We start from the raw sequence: 21,134 nt of genomic DNA on the forward strand, positions 1-21,134 counted from the left end.
GCGGCCGCCGCCCCCATGGCCGCCCCCCCCCCTCCGCCGCCGCCGCCGCCCCGGCCCCCCGCGCCGGGGCTGAGCCCGGCCGCCTCCCAGGCACCGCCCCCTCCCCTCGGAGATCCGCTGCGGGGATCCGCGCCTCCCCCGCACCCTCCCGCACCCCTCAATCTCCTGTCCCCCCGGGCCGCAGCCGCCTCCCCAGGGTCGGCGGGAGGAAGGCCGGGGCGTGGGGCTCCGGAGGGCGGGCGGCGCCCAGGGCGAGCCCAAGATGGCTGGAGGAGGCGGCGGCGGCGGGGGAAGGCGCGGGGGGCTGTGCTGAGCGGCCCCGCCGGGACGGGACGGGCTCGGCTCGGCTGGGCTCGGCTTGCCTGGGCTCGGCTCGACCCGCATCCGCTGTGCAGAGCCCCGCCGCGGGCGGGGGAGGCAGCGGCAAGGGTTTTGTTCCGGTGACTTTTGATTTTTTTTTTTTTTCTAAAAAATACCTTTTTTTTCTTTAAAAAAAAAAATTTATTTTTAATACGCCTCCGGTCTCCGTTCTCCAGACGGGCAGCTCAAAATGGCTGAGAGCTGACTTGGCTCTCCCGGAACCGCACGCCCCGGCCGGCTGGCCGCCGCACCCCTTCCCGGCGGCCGGGAAAGGCGCTCCGGGGGCGGCTCGGACACCCCCCGCTCAACCGCCTGGTTGCCGTCGGGGGGCTGCGTGTGTCGTGTCCCCCCCCGGCCGGCCATGAGGCCGGGCTAGCTCGGGGACACCCCCCACCCCCGCCCCGGACGCCTTTTTTACCCCCCACCCCCCCCCACCCGCGCCCTTTGGGAAGCCGGAGCAGGTTGATTTGGGGTCCGCGGGGTTTAGGTCCGCGCTTGGCAAAGCCCATCCTTCCTCCCATCCCTCTCCGGGAGCCTCGGACGCGGCTGGGAGGGCTGCGCTGGGCTGGGGTTTGCTCTGAATGACCGAGCTCTTCCATTCAAGACCTCGCAATCTCGAAGCAGGCGAGAGGGGTTTTTTTTCTTCTCCTTTTTTTTTTTTTTCTGTCTTGTCTTTTTTTTTTTTTTCCTCTTCCTTTTTTTCTTCGCTGCTCTGCCGGTTAGAAGCAAATCTCGGGCGCCGCGGAGAGAATTCGTTTTTCGCCATCGTCATCGTCGCTATTATTATTATTTTTTTAATCTTCCTCCTTTTCCCATTTTGGATCTTAACCCTTTGATCTGTTTCCTTTAAAAGACTCTGATTCCCAACTCCCATCAGGGGGAGAGGGAGGAGAAATACAGGGAGGAAAAAAAAACCCCCGAGCGAGTCCGTGCTCTCAGCTGTTAGCCAGGTTGGTGGGGGACAAAAGTCCCTTTAAAATATTGAATGTCAGTTGCAAACCTAAGAAAAGAAAAATCTGATCCTGAGCGCTAAATTTAGGAGCTTTATATGGAACTTGGACTCTGCTGCTGGATTTTGTATGGATTTTTTTCAACCTTTGGTAAGTTTCGATTCACCTTCTGGGGGGGGGGGGTAAAAAGAAACAAATGGCTTTTAGGGTTGGTTAAGACTTTGGGCTGTAAATCCTACAATATCAAGTTGGGGTTTTTTTTAACCGTTTGCGTTGCTTTTTTTTCACGAAGCAATGGGGACGTCACGTTTTCTCGCTGGAGATTCCTAGAGTGCTGCTCTGTGGTTTTATTTTATCCCCGATTTTAAAATCTGCTGTGGTTCGTTATTTAATTGCGCGTGCTGCGGGGGGGGGGGGGGGGAGCCCAGCCGTTCACCCCCAGGCTTCCCGTTGCAGGGAGGACAGACCCCAGCGTCCGCCCCTAGACCGCACTGAGCCACCGAAGCGCGAGGGGGGAGACGTCGCCAGAGGCTGCCGGCAGAGATGGCTGAGAATTGGAAGAACTGCTTCGAAGAGGAGCTCATCTGCCCCATTTGCCTGCACGTCTTCGTGGAGCCGGTCCAGCTGCCCTGCAAGCACAACTTCTGCCGGGGCTGCATCGGGGAGGCGTGGGCCAAGGAGTCGGGCTTGGTGCGGTGCCCGGAGTGCAACCAGGCCTACAACCAGAAGCCCAACCTGGAGAAGAACCTGAAGCTCACCAACATTGTGGAGAAGTTCAACTCCCTCAACCTGGAGAAGCCCCCCTCTGTCTTGCACTGCGTCTTTTGCCGCCGGGGCCCGCCGCTGCCGGCCCAGAAGATCTGTTTGAGGTGCGAGGCTCCGTGTTGCCAGTCCCACGTCCAGACCCACCTGCAGCAGCCCTCCACGGCCCGGGGCCATCTCCTGGTGGAGGCGGACGATGTGCGGGCCTGGAGCTGCCCCCAGCACAACGCCTACCGCCTGTACCACTGCGAGGCCGAGCAGGTGGCCGTCTGCCAGTTCTGCTGCTACTACAGCGGGGCCCACCAGGGACACTCGGTCTGCGACGTGGAGATCCGCCGCAATGAGATCAGGGTAAGTCGGACCTTGGTGGAGATGTGGGTTTGTCTGGCCTGGGGGGGCTGCTGCTCCCCCGGCCGCCCTCTTCCCTGCTGTGTTTGTTCCCCAAAGGACAGTGTTTGTGTAGGGCCTATGTAAAATCCACCCCGGTGCTGTTCCTTCTCCGCCCGGTCCCCCTGTGGCGGACATGTTAGGTGGCCGCTACAGCCTAGTGGTGACGGAGTCAGTGGGCGTCATGGGGGTCTCCCCAGGGAAGGGAGTCCACACTGGGAGGCCTCGGGAGCCGTCCAGCCGCAGGACCTTCGGCTGCCTGGGTCTGGGCTGTGTGAGGAAGGGTCGGGGTCCTGGGCTGGGGCATTTGGAGGGTTTGTCTCCCCGGCTCCTGCTGGGGTACGCAGGTGTTTGGGGGAAGGCAGAGCTGCTGCCCACATCTGTGGTTGAGTTGCCCCAAAATCAGCCTCCCCTGGGGGGGACACAAAGCGGCCACAGACGTGGACCCCGTCAATTTTAAGACCTGTGAATGTCAAACTGCCAGCTCTTCCCACTGCCTCCCGCCGGAGCCAGCCACCGCCATCCTCTTCCCCCAGGCGCTGGGAGAGCTTCGTGCTGGAGACCCATGGCTTCTTGCTGGCGGGCATCCACGCTTGGGGTTTGGCCAAATAATGGATTTTTTTATTAGGGGGCACAGGGCTGCCCCCCACCCCAAGCAGCATGAGGCATAGAGCTTGATTCAAAGGGAAAGCGAGTCTGTATTTTGCTGGTGGCTAGACCATCTGGTGGGAGCTTTCACCCCAAAGTTTGCGGTGGGCATTTAACAGTCCTGTGGGCAGCCCTACCATGAGCCCATCACCACCTTCCCCCCCTCCCAGGGCTGCCCCTCCACTCCCCCTCCGACCCTTTGAAAGAGGCCCGGCACTTGTCCGCCAAATAAATATTTAACAATGAATTGAATAGTGATTACTGTAAAATGGGGATGATTTCCTGTGTATTTTAATGTTGCCAAAATGAGTCACCATTTAGCAATTAAAAAAAAAGTCATAAATAAAAATTGCAGTATAATTACTTTCCAATTGGATGGCCAGGCCTGGGAAGGGGGGGCAGCTCTGTACAGAGAGGAGCCAGCCTGAGCTCACAGGAAGGTTATTTGCCTCTCCAGGTTTTTTGGGGGAAAACCAGAGACCTCCACGGAGGTGCCAGCAGCTCCGCCACATGCACTGGAAGGGGAAAGACCCAGCCAGGCTTTTGGAGAAGCGCTTTTCTGCTTCTATTTTTAGGGAGTCATTTTGGTCTCCCTCTGCCAGGGTGGGGAGCCACCCTGGGAGGGCTGCGCGGGGCTGGGACGGGGCTTGCGTGTGCACTTCCCGGGAGCCTTAGCCAGGGACCAAAACTATTTTTCCAGGTCCTTTTCCAGGACACTTTGATCTCATCTATTCCCACTCTTGCTGTGTGGGTTTGGTTTTTTTTGGTGGGATTTTTTTGTTGTTGTTGTTGCTGCCGTTGTTATGGCTGGATGTTCACTGCTCCTTGCAGATCCATGCTGCTAATGACCTGGCAGAAAGCTGCCACCGGCTAGGCTGGATTTTGGCCCTGGCTTAAAATTTTAGGATATGTGGCCAGATACTGAATGTGTCGGATGGCTGTATTGTAGAGCCGCAGACTTATTTTGTGACCTTGGCCAAATCCCTCAGTACCTCCATTGCTGCATTATCTTAATTTCCTTTCTCTGCGATGATAAGCTTGTCTCTTCCCGCTGGGCGCGTGGCTCACTTGGGTGCTTGGAGGCTGGGGCAATGGAGGAGAGCCCAGTGCTGGGGGATGGTGTGCCCAAAGGATCCCCTTTGCAGCTGAAGCAGTTGCTCTGTGAAATGGCTGGAGTAGGGGAGAGCCCCCAGGGAAAAATGCCTGGGAGGTTGCCTTGGCTGTGTGGCCTTGGGCAGGTCTCTGACTGAAAGCCACCCCTTGCCAGCCGGCAAGGAAGGAGGCTGCCTTGGCTCCCGAATTGGGGTGCGTGCACTCAGCTGGTGACGGCTTCCCGCCTGCGGGAGCCAGGCCCGGGATTCCTGTCTGCTTGCTCACCCTGCGGTGGTGAGCTGCTGTTGGAGCATCCTGGGGAAGAAGGGCTGGGGCTGGGGGGTGGATGAGTAATGCCGGGCTTGGGAGGTCCGGGCCCCATCGTGAGAGGTTTGTTCCATGCATGGCTCGCATTCGGAAAGCCATTAACTGAGAAATGAGTCAAAGTGTAGAGGCTCAGAGCCCTGTCCTTGGTGTGGGGGATGTGGGAGTGTGGGAGGGTGCGACATCAACCTGGGGTGGCCCCCATAGCCCAGAGGAGGGACGGGAGCCTGCAAACACGGTCCTCATAAACTCACCTTTTTTGGCATTTATTACTCTGGCTCTGCTGCCAGCCCACCTTGGAGTGCATCTTTATCCCTGGTTACAGTCTCATTTGAAGGGGAAAAGGGGCTCAAAACTCCTTGGGGACAGCACCGGTGCTTTCTCAGCTGGCAGCTGTGGCAAGAGAGCTTGTGCTGGGCGAAAGAGGCCGGAGGCGGGTGTCTGTGGAAGGCTTGCTTGAAGCAGAGGCGCATGCTTGGTGGGTTTGGAGGAAGGGGACTGCTCAGCGTTAGGTGCTGCACAAACCCGCAGAGCCCTGGCTCAGAATTGGTTGAACTCCACAGTGCAACCGTAATACAAACAGTAAATAAAATATGTGGTTAATCTTTCTTTCGTGGGCGTATAAAGCGCTTACCTCCCCTTCCCCCCTGTGAGATGTTTTCTCCTTTGTTTCCTGTTTTTGTAGAGCTTAAAGAGGAGAGGAAAAAAAAAAAGCCAACAACCCACCCTCTTTTTTTTTTGCTTCTTGTCGTTTTGTTTGTGTCAAGGTCTCAAAACGAAACATTTTTTCTTCCATCTTTGCCTTTGGTTCCCCAGCCATGTGCTTCCTGCTTGCACAGGGGAGCCTGCTTCCAGGGTTGAAACAGAAAGTTGCTCCAGCACGAGGCTGATGCGTTGCTTATTTTTATTTATTATATACAATAAAAAAATACATTGCTGGGATTGGAGCACAGGTCAGACGGCAGCAGCCAAAGAAAGGAACTCACTTGTGGTGTATTACCTTGTTTGCCCCATCTTTGTGTGGATTGCAGTTGATTGAGGCCAGGTACATCAGAGCTTGCTTAGGGATTGCTCAGCTGGAGGTATCGCCAGTGGGAATGGGCTTGGGTAGAGGCTCTGCTCCTGTTTTGTTTCAGGGAAAGGAGGTAGATTTTCCTCTGACCTAGCTTGCAGCACATTTTTGGGAAACCGGGAGAATATCCCTCCACATTCTGAAGATCTCTGGTGATTTTGAACACTAAGAGGGAGGAAGCATGTTGTGGTGCTGAGACCTGTGGGAAACATTGGGGATCCTTCTGCAGGCATCGAGGAGCGGCGCCCATTTGGCAATCCAGGGGGACAGACAGGGACTGGGCTGCTGGGCCCATCTGCTCCTCGGTGGGTCTGGGCTTGCTTTCTTGGCAGCCCCCCAGATAAGCCCAACTCAGGTGCTTTCTAAAGTATGGGAGAGGGGAGCACAGAAAGAGATGAATCCCAAGTCTGTACCAGAAATTCTGGTCCTTTGCCAGAGTTGGCCACCAGCCCCAGTGCAGAGATGGCCCGTGTGCTTTTCCCACTTGCCCCAGCTGACTACATCTGTGGTTCAAAAGCTCTAGGTCTCTAGAGGGAAGATGCCACCAGCTTTCTTTGTTAGATGGCCCTGACACCAGGGATACTTTCCTGTTTGAAACAAGTCCTGTGTTGCATCTCCATGCTGCCATCTGTGCCAGGGATGTTTTGCTGGGACCTAGGGAGCCCCGGTGCTGGGGAGGCTGGGGTCGGCTCCACTGCCAGGCTCCTGGCATGAGCTACTGTAGGTTGTTTTACTCAAACAGGTTTGGTAACTTGTGATGGGCTGGATTTTTACAGGCTTACTTATTTTCCAGATGACTTGTTTATAAGGAGCGTGGCATGCAGCTCACTGAAGGCATTGTGAGCGCAAGTGCTCGAGCCTTAATTTAGCTCTCGTGACTGTAGATGGTGTGGGCTGGTGCCTGGCAGGTGTTTCCCACAGCGCTCTTAGAACATACCTGGTCCACAGACTACTTTGGCAGTAGGTCCTATGAAGCTGGAGATGTGCAGGTTCTCCCTGCACCCTCCATCTGAGCTTCCACCAGCACCCCAGAGTTAAACCACCAGCGCGACCCAGGGGTTAGGTCAGCCTAACCCAGGTCTCTCAGTCCTCTGGCTTTGCCCGTGCCCTGGTTCCTGCCCAGGGGGGCCTCAAGAGTCCAGCACCAGGCTCCTAAATGTGACTGATCATTGTGCCCTGGGATGCTGTCAGTTGGTCAAGCTGCAGTGATGAGTAATGACTTCTTGGGCCTTGGGCAGTCACAGAAATCCTAGTACCACCTAGCCTCGCTTTCTAGCTCCATGCCGTTCACCACCATCGATCTGTCAGGCTTTGCTGCACTGTGTTGTCAGGAGCAGCAGGGAATTTCAGTTCAACTGATAGCAGCCTGTGCTGCCCTGGAGAGGTCTTGGGGTGGGGTGGCACTGAGCCTCCTTGCTGCAAACCCATCTGGGTTTGCTGGCCCAGCGGCAGTGTGTATCTTGGCGGTCCCAGACCTTTGGCTGAACTGGGACGCTCTTCTGTCTCCCTGGGGTTTGGACTAAGGTCTTTTCCCCACTGCTTTCCTGGTAAGCTTGAGCGTTTTCCTCACTCTTAGCCCATCAGATTGCCAGTGGTTACTTGCTCTAGACCTGCTGCCGCGAGTCTTCTGTGTAAAGTCAATCCGAGAAGTGACAACAGAAATGGAGGATGCGGGGAGGCAGCCTGGTGGGTTTGGGTGGGAGGAAGGAGGCTTGCACAGAGGGGACAGCTTTGGTAAAGGAGTAGGACGGGGGCTGCAGAAGTGAATGCTCTCTTTTCAAGGGGGACAATGCTATGTGGGCAGGTGCTGGTGAAGAGTGAGGTGGAAGGAGGAGAGGGAAAGAGAGGCTCACCTGAGGTCCTTGAGCTGCTTTGCAAGGAACAGCAACAAACTGTAGCCCAGGCTTATCCCTGTGGTGTGTATAGGGGTTGGCTGTACTTTGCAGGTGGGGATGTCTAGGCACAGCCCTGCCCACCCATGCCAGGCAGCCCTGGCCAGAGAACTTTCTGCCTTGAAGCCCTCCCTTGGCAGTGGCTTTTAATGAGACCCTGAGGCAGGGGTGTCCTGGTCTGGTCTGTGACCCAGGAGGTAAGCCCAGTTTTGGCTGGTGGTGGGGGCATAATAAACTTAGCTCAGACCCTTGTTTGGTCTAAATCCAACCCATGATATTTCTGTAAGCGTCATGTGGCTACTGGCATGGAGGTGTGCAGCATGCTGCTGACCTCGAGCCCATGAGCATGGCAGAGAGGGAGAAGTAGGAAAGCTGTGGGCTGCAATGTGAGACCTGGGACTTTCCTCCAACCCTCAGCCTCGTGCCTTGCATGTGGGAGCCTGGGTGAGCTCTTCGAGGGAACGTGCGAGTCCCAGGACTGTCCTTCACATTTCTTCCCCTCGCTCCAGCAAATCGCTGTCCTCGAGCTCTCCTGTGTCCTCGGCCAAGCCTGGTCCTGCTGGAGGGGGGTCTGCAGCTTCTCTGCTGCTCTGGTTTTTGCCTCTGGAGCCGAGGAGTTGCTTCTGCCCCTGTCTGAGCAGGGGGAGCAGAAGGGGGGATGGCGAAGGGTGTGGGAGGAGAAGGCAGATTTCTATGTCTCACAAAGGGCACAAGTGATCAGATTCATGCAACTGCCCAAGAATAAAGAGGCTCTTACAGTGCTGGCTGCCCTGACCTCTCTCCTCTCTGCTCCAGAGGACAGCATGTGACCACACAGGGATTTCTTAGCTGTGCTTTGGAGTGAGGCAGTGGGCTTTCTAGCCCCAAATCTGTCTGCAGCTTGCCTTGCAGCATATTGGCCTATTTTTTGCTCATTACCTATCTGTTTACTGGAAATCTTGGTACATGGTGGTAATTTCTTCTTTTCTTCTCTTTAATTTCATGTAATTGTTTTGGTTTTTTTTTTTTTTCAATCTGACACTGAAATGGGGCTGAGAGCAGCAATGCTTCCAGAGCAGGGACAAAAGTAACCAGGAAACACAGGGCAAGAGAGGAGGGATCGACACCGAAACAATGAAATAGCCAAGCAAGGAAAGACTGAAAGCTCAATAGCACAAGCCTTTGCAGAAATGCCTGGCTAGTGCAGCATTTTATAATCAGCTTCTGTGCTGGGCTGGCCTGCAACAGTAGTGTGATGGGGGAGGAATGCTTTGAATTAGCTGGATGCCAGAATTAATTCTGTCAGAATTCAAATGTACATGTATGTACAGATTTATAAATAAACACTTGAAGCTGGATTCTGCCACACAGGCTCTGGGGCAGAATCTGGTCTGGCCTGGCTTTTTTTCTTTTTTTAAAAAAAAAAATGCTGTGGATCTGGGCTAGGTTCCTGTGACTTTGTCAACTTTCTGCATTTATCAGCAGCCCGTAGGCTCAGGAGATACTCGTTTGGATGGAGTAAGTGGGATGGCTTGGAGGAGTCAGAGCTGCTGAGCTTGCTTGCTTGTGGTGGTAGGCAATTTTCTGCAATGAACCTCTGTTTGCTGGTAGAGAAGATGGGGCAGCTGCTGGGGGACCAGTGGGGAAGCGTGGAATGTGCAGGTCCTGCCCTTCTCTTTTCTCCATGGAAGAAGGACTGACAGAGGCAGCCACCTCTCCTTTACTCAGGAGAACTACAGCCAGCGTGCTTGGGAATGGGAGGAAGAGATGCCTGGTCCCAAATCGGAGGGGAGGGATGGTTATTTACAGGCATGAGACTCTGGATGCACGCAAGAGTTTTGACATATGTCCCCCAGATGAACTCAGGGAAGAGGTTCCCAGTCCCGAATCCTTTCTGGTAAGGACAGCTTTGGTCTGTTTTTGCTGGGGGATCATGGTTGTCCCACTTCTATCTTGTGATTTGCTTGTGATGGTAACATGAGCAAAGTTCCTGGCTCAGAGCAGCGCTCTGCAGCAGTGCTGTCTGCGTAACACACACTCGAAGTCATCCGTTTGCTGGGACAATGTACCAGGACTAAAAAAAAAAAATAAATAAATTAAGCATGAATCAATTTTATTTCTCTGTTTGTTCTCTTCCTACCTGTCCTTTCTCAATTCCTTGGTCTGTGGATTCTGGGGGGGGGGGGCCTGTCTCCAGAGTGGGCTGGGAAGAGCTGAGCTGCGGATGGCTCCAGATGAGGCAGTTGGCAGGGAGTGACGTTCCGGATGGCTGTGTCTCTCTGAAATATGAGTAAATGTTGTCAGACCAGCCGACTGTATGATCTGGGGCTTGGGAAGGGCTGATCTGCCCTTTCTTCTCTCCACCTATCTCTCCCTGTGCAGGATCCCCCCTGTTTGCTCGGCATCACCCAGTTCTCCTCTCCCTGCCTGGGTGACCTGGAGCTTTGGAGAAAGGGAAGGAAAAATCCCCTGTATCCTAATGTGTTTTCCCTGGCTGTACAACAGCTTAATCCAAACCCTCATTTGAGCCCATTATTGTGTGGCTTTAAAATCCTGTCCTCTGGAAACTATTCTCCCACCCCCATCCCTCCCAGTCGATCCTGGTCAGTGGAGCTGAGCTCCGGGGTTTGGTGCTCGGCCACACGCAGACACAGATCGATTGTGCTGGGGGGTGGGTTGATATTTTTGTGGCAATGGTTTTTATTGCTGGTTGCGGTTGCTGTTGGAAAGTCAGGGGGGGTGGTGTGTGCTGTAATGGGCTTGTGCATGTGGCAAGGGGAGAGAGGGTAATGTGATTGCGTCCTTCTGCTTGTTATCCTCTTGCTAGCAGGGGGGTGCTGCATCCCTCTCCCCATCCGAATCTGTGCAGAGCTGCTGTCTCTGCGGTGGGAGCTTGTTTTCCCTGCAGGTGAACTCCTATGTGCTCAGACAAAGGGCTGGGGGTGCTGGTGCCTCCCTTTGTTCTCTTCCTGTCCTGGTGCACCCGCCTCCGACAGCAAAAAGCCCCTTGAAGCATGCCTCTCAAATGGATGGAGCGGAATAAATGCACTGTGAGGTCTCTGCCCCTCTTGCAGACCCTTTGGGGACGGGGGGGTCCTGCGCTCCCCCTTCCCTCGGGTATTGTGCTAGTTCCTTAGTGATGGGGGTGGCCAGATCCAGGAGGGAATGACTCTAGCTCTCCTGCCATAGCTGCACTGTTATGGCTGGGTGGCTGAGGCCTGCAAGCCCTGTTTGGGTCAGTGGTGGTTTGGTTGTAGGGGCTGGGGCTGGGATCTGCCTCCTGCAAGGGAACGGGAGCACATTTTGGGGTTATTTTCCTGCCTCTATCTGCTGGCAACCTGTGCAGCAAGGCATCCAGGCAGGGGACTGGAAGTAACACCTTGTGTGTCATGCGAAGACCACCCCTTGCCAAATATATCTCTTGAGGGTGTAAGCCCAGCAGGTAAAACAACGGCCAGTCCTCCAGCCAAGGTTTTTGTAGCATTTTACTTACAACAGAGGAGAAAAAGGTCAGTTTAATGTCTAAAATGACCTAAAATCTGGGTAGGGAAGCTAGGCTGTTACCCTAAAGTAGAGATAAGTGGAAGTGGGGGGACCTGCTAGGGAGTTGAGAAGTCCAGAGCAGCGTGGGGAAGCAATCCTGGAGACTCAGTCTTTCTTTGCTGGTGGTGGTACTGTGCAGAACACGGACCCTGCTAGCTGCCCCCACCCAGGCGCTTCCTCCCCGGGTTCTTCCCAAGGCTGGCTACTGCTATAATCTATGAACATGGTACCAATCCCCATGTATCAAAGTGCTTTTGCAGCAATCTGATCGACAACACTGAGGTGACGGGTAAAAGCTAAACCTTCCTCTACACGTTAAAACTGCCCGCTGGAGCCTTCCTCAGGAAATGTCCCTCCTTCACAAAACACAAGGCCCAGCTTTGCAGGAGAGGGGGAGAGACAGGAGGCATCGGAAATGAAATCCGTCATGGACAATCTGCACCCAGTAACTGTAGACACAGACATTTGAGGAAAACGTTGTGCTTTCGAAAAGGTGGATGCTGGGAATGTCTGTCAGCTTGGGTGGAAGGTGGAGGGATCCAGGAGAGTGGGAATCTATGGGGCAGCAATCCCAGGCCTGTCCTGTCCATGGGGTGGTGATTCCAGGTGTGCTGAATCTCAGCCCTGCAGGCTGCTTGCATCCGTGGAGCCCGTCTCGTGTTCTGCCCAGTGGAGGGAGCAGCCATTAACGTTTTGAAGGTCAAACAGAAATCACGAGCTGGCCCTGAGGTGTGGCTGTGCTAGGCGGCAGGTGAGGAGAAGCCACTGCAGAATGAAGCTAGCAGCCAGGTTTGTTTGCGAGTGCAAGCTCGCCAGGGGATGAGGAGCTGCTGTTCTTGGTCCTTCTGCTCTAGAAAATGGCAGTGCAGTCACGGCCAGAAATGGCTTCTCTGGTTGTACCCTGCATGCGGCACTGCCTCCGCTCCCTGTGCGGCTCTCGGCACATCCCATAACCTTTGTGCCTCCACCGCATCCTCTTTAAAAGAGGATAATGAAACCGAGAGGGGAAGCAGCCAGTGCTGGAGGCACCTTGGACTGCCAGGCTTGATAAAGCACTGCCGGTCTGCTGGAGACCTAAGGAGTTGGGTTTTTGAGTCAGCAGATGAAATGCCAGTTGGGGAGAGGGCATCTGACAAAAGCTGCCTCATCTGGGGATGGAAGCTGAGCCTCGAATGTGGCTTGCATGAATCGGTGGACTGGAGTTGAGCAGAGCGGTTCCCCTGGCTCCCCGGGAGGATGGAGCCAACTGGGGTCTGAGCTGTCAAGCTCTGATTGCCAAGTCAAACCTGGAAGATAAATGATACTTCAGGGGCCTGAGATCAATAATGTCAAAGGCTGGCCCGTAATCGGGTGAGATTAAAAACCAATGACAGGCCTCCTCTCAGGAGCAGAAGTCAGCACCTTGAAGGAGAGCGGTGGGGTTTGCTTCTTTACAGTTATTCCCTGACAGTGCCTGCATACAAAACCCATCTTCCTGGGCTTCCCCCTGCAACATCAGTGATTCCTCCCCTCAGTCAACATAGACCAGATCTTGCAGGCCCCCTATGGCCAACCCGTCTTCACTGGTCCCGTGCAGCTGATCCAGAGCGCTCCTGCCCTTGGGAGAGTGACTGAGGTGAAGACAAAAGCAATGCAGCCTGGTGCTGGCCACAGCCCCTTCCACTGCTGGGGGGTGAGCTGGGGCTGTGGGAGACAGAGAAGGGGAGGAGAGGCTGAAGCAGGAGGTCATGTTGATGCTGTGGGTACCATGATGTGCTGTGTGTTGTAAAGATGCTGAGTTTGGGGAGAGGAATTTGGGAAATGAGGGGTGCAGATGACTCTTGACTTTGTCCTGAATATGTTGTTTTTACCTCTATTTATCAAATAACAGGTACCATGAGCATTTAGCCACCTGTGGGCAGGAGACAGTCAGGTGTGGTGCACAGTTGTGCCCATTTTGGGGGAGCTGGTGTTCAAGCTTGTAACAGAGGTGGCTTTTCTCCTGGGTGGGTGCTGGGCAGGGGGCTGTGCCCTGCGCTTGGCTGGAGCGTGCTTCCCCTGGTTGGCAGCAGCTGTGATCTGGCTGAGGTGGAGATGGGACTGATTTATTTACAGGAGCAAATTAAAATAAACTCAAGTCCCTTTTTTCTCTGTATCCTGAAAGGGGTGCACGCTCCATAACAGCTCTGCAGGGCAGGGGCATGCTGGGGCTCCTTTGAAGGGCACTGGGAAATAGAATGTTGCCTCTATTTCCCAAGTGCGAGGGCAATTAAAGGAGAAGGGCCTGCGCCATCTTCTGCTGCTGCCCCTCGTGCACACATGGGGAGCCGGAGATGCCGCTTGCCTTTGCCCCGGGCTCCTCTTCCCCTTCCTCCCCACTCCCCCACCCCTTCACTGCCAGGAAGCCTGGCCTTTGTGTGAAGTGATGCCTCCTGACATCAGCCAGGCGCTGCAACTTCCTCTGCAGCAGGGAGGGTGAGTGGACAAGGAGGGGGGTGCCATGCTTCCCAAGGGGTGATGTACGGTCCTGGCCTTGCTGGAGCATGGGGCAGCAGCACATGGGGGCAGGCTGCATGCCTGGCTGGAATGCTGCATGGAGGTGGTTGCCTCCAACCCCACCAGCGTGGTGGTTCAGCAGAGCTTTGCCTGCTTGTGCTGTTCTGCCTGAAAGCACCATGCTGGTGTGTTGCTTCTTGCTGCCTGCGACTCTGATTGCTTCGGTGGCATCTTTGTTTGACCCCTCTAGGGACGCAGTGTCGAGCTTTATATAGCTGAAGCTTGGGCAGTGCTGACTGCAGGGTCTTGCTCCAAAATCAGTGGTCCAGTGCCACAGAGCAGAAGCAGAGGGGCTCACAGCAAGGCAGGAGCAGGGCTGACTTGTCCTGCGGCCCAGGGCTGCACCTGAGCTCTGGGAGCATCTTGCGGTCCGTGCAGACACATTGCTTCAGCAAGCGCAGGGCGCAGCTTGGCTGCGAGGAGGTTTGCGGGGTGCGGGCTCTTGGATGCTTCTTGGAAAGGGGCTAATGCAACACATGGGAATTGGCCAAGTGCCTGCCAACAAGAAGCTGCGACTGGCACCTTGCCAGGAGCTTGGAGGCCTTGCATCTCTTTAATTCGAGACGTGTTTGCTGGCGGATGGCATTTTGCAGCTGGCTGGCTGGAAACTACAGGTCCCAGCATGCTCATTCGCCTGTCACTGGGCTGCTGAGCTCTGTTGGGAGCGTGGTGCCATGGGGATTGTAGTCTCAATGCTTGCTGCTCTGGGGGTCTTGCTGCCATGGGGAAGGGCTCTGGTTCAGCATTGCTGGGCAGAGCCAGGCTGTGAGACACAGGGCTGGTCTCTGCCTCCTGCTCTCTTATCCTTCCACGACACACTTGCTCAATGCAAGACCAGGTTGGCCTTTTTGTGTCACCAGGCTGGGGAGGGGATCTGGTCCTATTCTTACTCGTTTGCAATGTAAATATTTTGGTCCCAAGTACGTTGCTGGGAGCTGGGTGTCACATTGAGGAGTGTGATTCATTCATGCTGTTGCTGCTCGGAGCACAATGAGGCAGCCTTGGGACCAGTCCCAAAGATTTCCTGTGATCTTGGCTGGTGGGGAATTTGGGACGTCATGTTTGACTAAGTCAGAGCCCTCTTTGCGCGATGCCTGCAAGCCAGAAGTACTGTGCTGTGCCCACCACGTTCAGGACTTGCCACTCCCAAAATGCGGTGGGTGCGGGTTGCTTGCATTTCCAGAGGGAGGAAGCACGGAGAGTGAGGCTGAGGTCTGGCTCTTGCCTTACCCAGCTGCTGGTGTGCGGAAAAGGTTGCAGGGTGTAGGCCTTCGTGCCTGGTCCTAGCCAGTCTAACAAATAAAGGTACAAAGTGATGCCAGTTCAAAACCTGCTGCACACCAAGTCTTGGAGGGGGACCTGGCAGAGTTTTCCTGGTGGGGCCACCACTGCACGAGCGTCTGTGTGTGTTTTAGAGGGACATGGGACAACCAGTGGGACAGTGCGCAGATGAACAGGAGCACTGGCATCCCTTGCTTCCACTGCCAATACTCTGCTGCCAGAAGGGACCTTTGCACCCCCAGTTTGGTCACCAGCACAGGAGGGGAGGCACTGCTGCACCCCAGGGCTGGCTTCCTCCATCCACTCATGCATTGCTTCATCCTCCCTGTGCCGCTGAGAGCCAGGTGCAGCGCCCAGATTTGTTCTGGCATCCTTCGTTAGGCAGTGTTTGTTCATGGTGCATTTTTCTTTTTGCTGGCTTGTTTGGACACGCACTGGTACATTCATGGCACTCAGGCAGTAACGTGAGTCTCTTTCCCATTAGGAAAAGGGCCAGGATTTGGGGGGGGGGGGCAGGAGGGCGGCTTTAGCAGTAGTTTCTGAGATATTTCCTTCTGCCGCCACACCCTGCATGAAAGAGCAATATCCACAGCTTCAGCTGCTATCGCAAGGCTCCAAACGTCTCTCTTTTAATATAGATCGGTATCATTTTGCATTTTAAAGTAAAAACACGCTGCAAGCTGCAGACAGCTGTTGGTTGGCAGCTTTGTTTGAACATCTGGTATTGCTGGGCTGCTGTTCAGCGCTATCTAACTATGGGATTCATAAAGATTATAATCCAGGCTTTCAGATTCTCAACAGCCGTGTCACAAAAAAAACAGGGGAGAGAGAAAACCCAGCAGGGAGGTGGCTGAGGGGCCCTTGGCATTCAGCAGGTCGTGGTCTGTCTCCTCTTGGGTGCAGAGTGGCTGATGGGCTTGCTGCATGTCACCTTGGCTGCCCACAGGTGCTGACGGGCTGCTTCCAGCCTGAGAAATGCCAGTCACTGGGGAGCTGTAGAAGTGCAAAGTCCTCTTTTTTTTTTTTTTTAATATTCCCCCCCCTTTTTATTTTTTCCAGCTTGTGTGCTGAATCTGATTGAGTCTTATGCTCCTCTGGGTGGTGTCTGGTGCTGGCGAGCTAAAGCAGCAGATTCTGCAGTGACTTTGGGTGGATGTTTGTAACAGTTGTCTGCAGCAGCAGGACTTGGTTTCTTTTTCTTTAAAGTAAGTGATGGAGGAGCCAAGTCTCAGAGTAAACATCTCGGCACGTCAAAACCTCGTTTCCAAGAGAAATTGAGTCCCCTTTTCTTCTCAACTGTAAGGTTGAGATAGCCACCTCTGTAAGCCCCATCCATCCCTCTGTGAGTCAGGCACTTTCCTTGGCACCTTTGAGAATTAAGCAGCCTCTAAGCCCCTAACGGGTTTTATAAATCTTGTTAGTTGATCTGCATTTTTGCAAAGCTCTTTGAATCCAGCCTATTGGCACATAAGTCACCTTGACTTTCCACAAGACTTTGACTCCCAACTCACTTTCAGGCTGCATTTGTCAGTTGGAGGTGCACAATAAGTGCCCCCCCTTATCTTTATTAAAAAAAGGAAAAGCTGCCTGGAGTAATCTAGCTGCGCTCTAGCTGGTGCAAGTCAGTAATAGAGGTGCATATAAACCTGTTCTGCCCTTGTTTGTGTTGATTTACCTTACCAGTACAAATTAAAATAGCCTTGAGTGGTTGGAAGTTTAACTAGATCAGTTGGAAGGGAAAAAAAGTAAAATCATGGCCTTTAAATCAAAGCAGGGTTTTCTTTCTAGTGCTGCCCTGAGCCTGGAGAGGGCCTTTGTGCCGCCCATGCAGCTGGGCCCCTGATCTCTGGGTCACCAAATGAGAAGCTGATGGGGTATGTGGCTGCTGGTCGGTTTTGCTCTTATTGGTGGTCTCGTGGCTGGGGCACATGGGTGCACGTGGGTATTGCTGCTGCTGTGCTCCTCAGTGGTATCTGAGTTTCCCCAAAAGCCTGCTCGTGCATCCAGATCCTCGGGCTGGGCTCCTTCTCGAGGTGAAATTAGAAATTAGGGGGTTAAGAAGCCAAAGGGGCTGTTGTTCAGGGCTCAGGTCTTCCCATGGCGGGGCAGAGCCATGGCGGGTGTAGAGCAGAGGTCTTCGAGCAGGGGAGAGGCAGCTCAGCCTGCAATGGGAGGAAGGGTGGAAGAGGCTGGCTGTGTTTCACCCCTGCAGGGAGAAAGCTCTGAGATCACACAGGCCAGCTGGATCTTGAATCCAAGATGTTTATTTGGAAGAGGGAGGGAGGGTTTCTCAATTTTGCAGGGGCTGCAGATGGGGGTAGGTTTGCTGCCAAGCGATGGGAGTGGGTCTTTGCAGGATGGCGGCTTTTGAAGGCAAGGCACCCTGCCAGCCACAGTTTGGGGACGACTGGCCAGGACACTGAGACTGGAGGACGTTGGGAAGGTCTTGGGATTCAACAGAGCTAGACGAGGCTGGGACAACGGCAGATCGAGGCAGGATTGGGGGTGCTGCCAAAGCCTGTTTGTTTTTTTGTGGGGGTTATGGAAGGAGCGACTCACAGATGATATATCGGAGCAACAGGGCTTGTGCGAGGAGCAGGATTTTGTGATTCGACTGAGTTTCAGCACTGAACAACCTCATGTTTCTGCCCAGACTGCCACCACTGGAGCTGGCAGAGGGCTTGTGAGAGCCCAGTTGGGGAAATGATCCAGCTAAAAAAGAGACTGTTTTTTAATCCTGGTTTAATTTTTCAGCTGGATCCATGATTGGGAAGGGGCAGATGTGTGAAAACAGAGGCAGAAGAGGGAGAAAAGTTGGTTAGGGCCCCTGTAATGTACATGTAAATTGATTGAAACATTGAAGAAACCACAAGCACAGCGCGTGCTGAAGGCGGAAAGGGCAGGACTTCTTACACGATCTCTCAGGCTCTGAAAAACTGTGAAAACTGGTGAATCCCAGTCGGTGTAGCTGCAGGGCCCAGATTTTATTTTCTGGCATGGCGGCAAGAAAACACAAGGCGATGTTGGTCATTGGGGACAGATGTGCTCCAGGTGTTTGTGTCAGTCTGAGATCCCAAGTGTCTGGAAATAGTTGCTCAAGGCGTTTGGGTCTGAGTGTCTGAAACTTTCTGGGATGTCACAAACTCCTGCACTTCCCCAGAGTGCCCTGGCAGTTGCCCGGTGCTGGTGCTCCAGAGCCAGTTGCTCAAAGGGTTTTTGGTGCTGGGTTGTGCTGGGCAGGGCAGGCTTGTGCCACAGCCTACAGCTGGAGCCCTGTGCTGGGGATAGCTCAGCAGCAGGGCAAATTTTGGCACTGATTTATAAGCAGTCCCAAACCAGGACATTTTCCGCCTAAAACCGAAAGAGAGGGGAGAAAGAGCTCCTCCCTTGCATGTCTGGTGGTGGAGAAGACGTAGGCCATGTCCTTCATAAACAGAGCCAAGCCCTGTGACTCCTCCTGGCTCTCCTTGCTCCCAGGCAAAGGCAGCCTGTACTGTCCTCCCTCCCGAAAGCTGGCCGGGGAGGGCTGCTGGCCGGTGTCTGTGCCCAGGCCTGGGCGGGGATCTCCTCTCCCTCCCTTCCCAGCAGAGAGAAAAAAATTTCTTGAGCTCCTCGCTGCCCTGAGGGCCTCATCGTGCCTGCAGCCACTGCAGCTCTCAGAGCTGAACTCTCCATCTTGCTCCTGCACCACCCAAAAGCATCTGCTGTCCCCGCGCTGCTGGGACACAGTGTGGGAGCATTTTTCCCAGCTGGATGCCAGCTCTCCTGGCAGATCCGGGGCAGGAGGCGGCTGCACCGGTCAAAGGCACGAGCATCACTGAGGCTCATCTTCGTCCTGTGGAGACGGCGGCATCAGTCAGACTCATCTGGCTACACGCTTGGTGTGCAAATCAGCTCCTCCATCCCTGTATTCCTCTTAATGGCATGTTTCCAGCTCCTTTCTTCCTCTCTCCCTGCTCTGTGAGTGAGGCTTGAGCCTCAGGTCTGGCAGAGGCAGCTTGCCCCACTTTTGCTGCCTCTTGGTGTATTTCGCATGGGTATAGCTCATATGATGCTGGCCTATGATCATCGTGGCCTCACTCCTACCCTCCAACACGCTGTAAAAGTGGCTTCAGTGTTCAGGGGACCTCTGTTTTGGGGGGCTTACTACCCATACTGGCTGCCCTGTATCAGGAAGGCTCTTGCCTCCAGGACTTATGGGGCTGCTGGCACAGAGGGGGTGCTTCTGGAGCCTCCAGCCTCATCTCCCTGCTCCATAATCTCCCTTATGCCCCTCTTTCCCTCAAAGCAGATCTTCATTCCTGCTCAGGGGACACTGACAGCAGTGGCAGCTGGGCCATGGCTTGAAGTTGGGGTCTGAGAACTGTGGGTAGAGCCCCAGCCTCCATCCCCCATTTGTGTGAGAGGCGCAGCCACAAGTTACCCTCGTGGCAGCGGGGAGCAGGGAGGGACACAGAGGACCAGGGAGGCAAATTAACATCCTCAAGGTCCTTCTGAAGGTCGCTTTCTGATGGAGAATAGGTCCCTGTTTCCTGGCCTCCAGAAATCCCGCTGCTGGCCCCACAGGACACAATGCCTCGTATTTTCCCCTTACTAACAAGTTCTTCCTTTCTGCCGGGTGTAAACAAGGGGAAGAGCTGTCCCAGTCTGCAGGCACCAGCACAGCCCTGTGGCAGTCCGGGGTCTGCTCTACTACAAGACCGCATGGAGTGGCATGGACTGCCGCGCCTGCCATCCCGGGGTGCCACAAGGTCAAGGGCCGACCTGAATACCGCTGAGCAGCCTTGAGTTTTGGCTTGGGGATGCCATCGGCCGCTGTGTGCCAGCCACACCGTAGGGATGCCCTGTGCTGCCGTGGGCACTGGTGATGGGACATGGGGCTTTGCATCTGGGGTAGCCGATGGAGATGGGGCTTAGCCTGATGGTTTCTCCTCCTTGGTGCATTGAGGAAGCCTTGGAGACTCGGCAGCATCTCACAGGGAGACAGGGACAGGCAGGAGGCATCTCTACCCACCCTAGTGTGAGAACAGGGTGGAGAACCGCTCTTGCAAGAGGCACCCTGCATCGTGTTCCCCCACGCTGGCACTGGAGCACTCCACTGGCACTTCAGCCTCCAGCCATTTTCCATGAAGCACCAGCTCTCCTGGTGCCCAGGAGGTCCCTTGAGGCTAGCAAGGGGGGCTCTTTGATGCCTGTGCACTGTGTGGCTGCTGCTCCCATCCCTTCCTAGCAAGGGCAGCTATTAATATCCTGGAGGCTGTTCCCCTCCCTTCTTCCTTCCCCTGCTGGGGATAAACCAGCCCAATCTCTGCACAGGGAGCAGCGTGAGAAAAGTCAAACTCTGGAGCTGCATGCATGTGCTCCGGGCTGGCCAGGGGAGGCGAGGCCTCCCACTCCGGCCCGAGACCTCCCCTCCTGGCTGGTGCTTACTGTAAATGTGTGCAAGATGAAACCCCAACCAGCAACATTTCCTTCCTGTCCCTGTAAGTGGATCAGCCTCCTCTGAGTGCCACAGGCGCCGTGGGGAGTTTGAAAGGGCTGCTTTTGCCTGGGTCTGTTCAGCAGGAGACCGGGGGGGGTTGTGGGAAGGATGCTTCAGGGGGTTTGGGCTGTGGGGAGGGGTCCCTTTGGGCTGCAGCAGGGCAGGATCTCATGGTTTGAGATCCTGTTTCTGGGGGGCGCGGGGGTGCTGTGCCCCAGAGCCGCACAGTGTTGAGGTGCCGGTGTGTTGGCAGGTAGGGCGATGCTTTCAGGAGGGATGAGAACAGCTCATCGTGTGGGTTTTTCTCAGAAAACCGGCCAGCTGACAGTGGAGCGGAGCTGGGGAGCAGGAAGCCTGCGAGTGGGAGGCGCGGGGAGGCAAAAGGTTGTGCTCGCCTCCTCGGTCCAGGGCTCTCGGTGCATTAAAATTCTGTCGCTGTGACTTCAGGCCTGTCTCCAGCAATGTGCCGGGACACGGGTCTCAATGGGGGCCCTTGATCCCAGTCCCTGGGCTGAGCTGCAGGTGTCTGGAGCCATTCCCACAACAGGCATCTGCCCTTCGTGGCTTCCTTGCTCTGGTTCCACCTTCCTCCTCCTCCTCACCCTTCCTCCCTCTTATGCTCCAAGCTGCTCCCTCCGTTCTGGCTTTCCGGTGGCTGCAAACAATGTCCTTATTCACCCAGTGGCTGGGATTTGGCGGCGAGGGGAAGGCCTGGGCGCAGAGGCGAAGGAAGGAGGGAGGCAGAGAAGCGAGTATGCCTGTCCTGGGCCAGCCGTCCAGCTGCGGTTAAAGGCTCTGTGTGGGGCAGTCTGGCTCTCTGCTCTCCC

At 55.0% G+C, this 21,134-nt stretch overlaps 1 protein-coding gene across 1 annotated transcript in view; it reads left to right on the top strand.

Moving 5' to 3' along the window:
* Nucleotides 1-21,134, top strand: part of TRIM8 (tripartite motif containing 8) — a 30,637-nt gene continuing 9,503 nt past the window's right edge. The window contains exons 1-2 of the mRNA XM_064464038.1: nt 1-1,460; nt 1,767-2,423. Of these exons, the coding sequence (XP_064320108.1) occupies nt 1,854-2,423 (570 nt within the window). The 5' untranslated portion in view covers nt 1-1,460; nt 1,767-1,853. The remainder of the gene's footprint in view (nt 1,461-1,766; nt 2,424-21,134) is intronic.

This window comes from Phalacrocorax carbo, chromosome 12 (genome assembly GCF_963921805.1).
Source record: "Phalacrocorax carbo chromosome 12, bPhaCar2.1, whole genome shotgun sequence".
Classification (NCBI taxonomy): domain Eukaryota; kingdom Metazoa; phylum Chordata; class Aves; order Suliformes; family Phalacrocoracidae; genus Phalacrocorax; species Phalacrocorax carbo.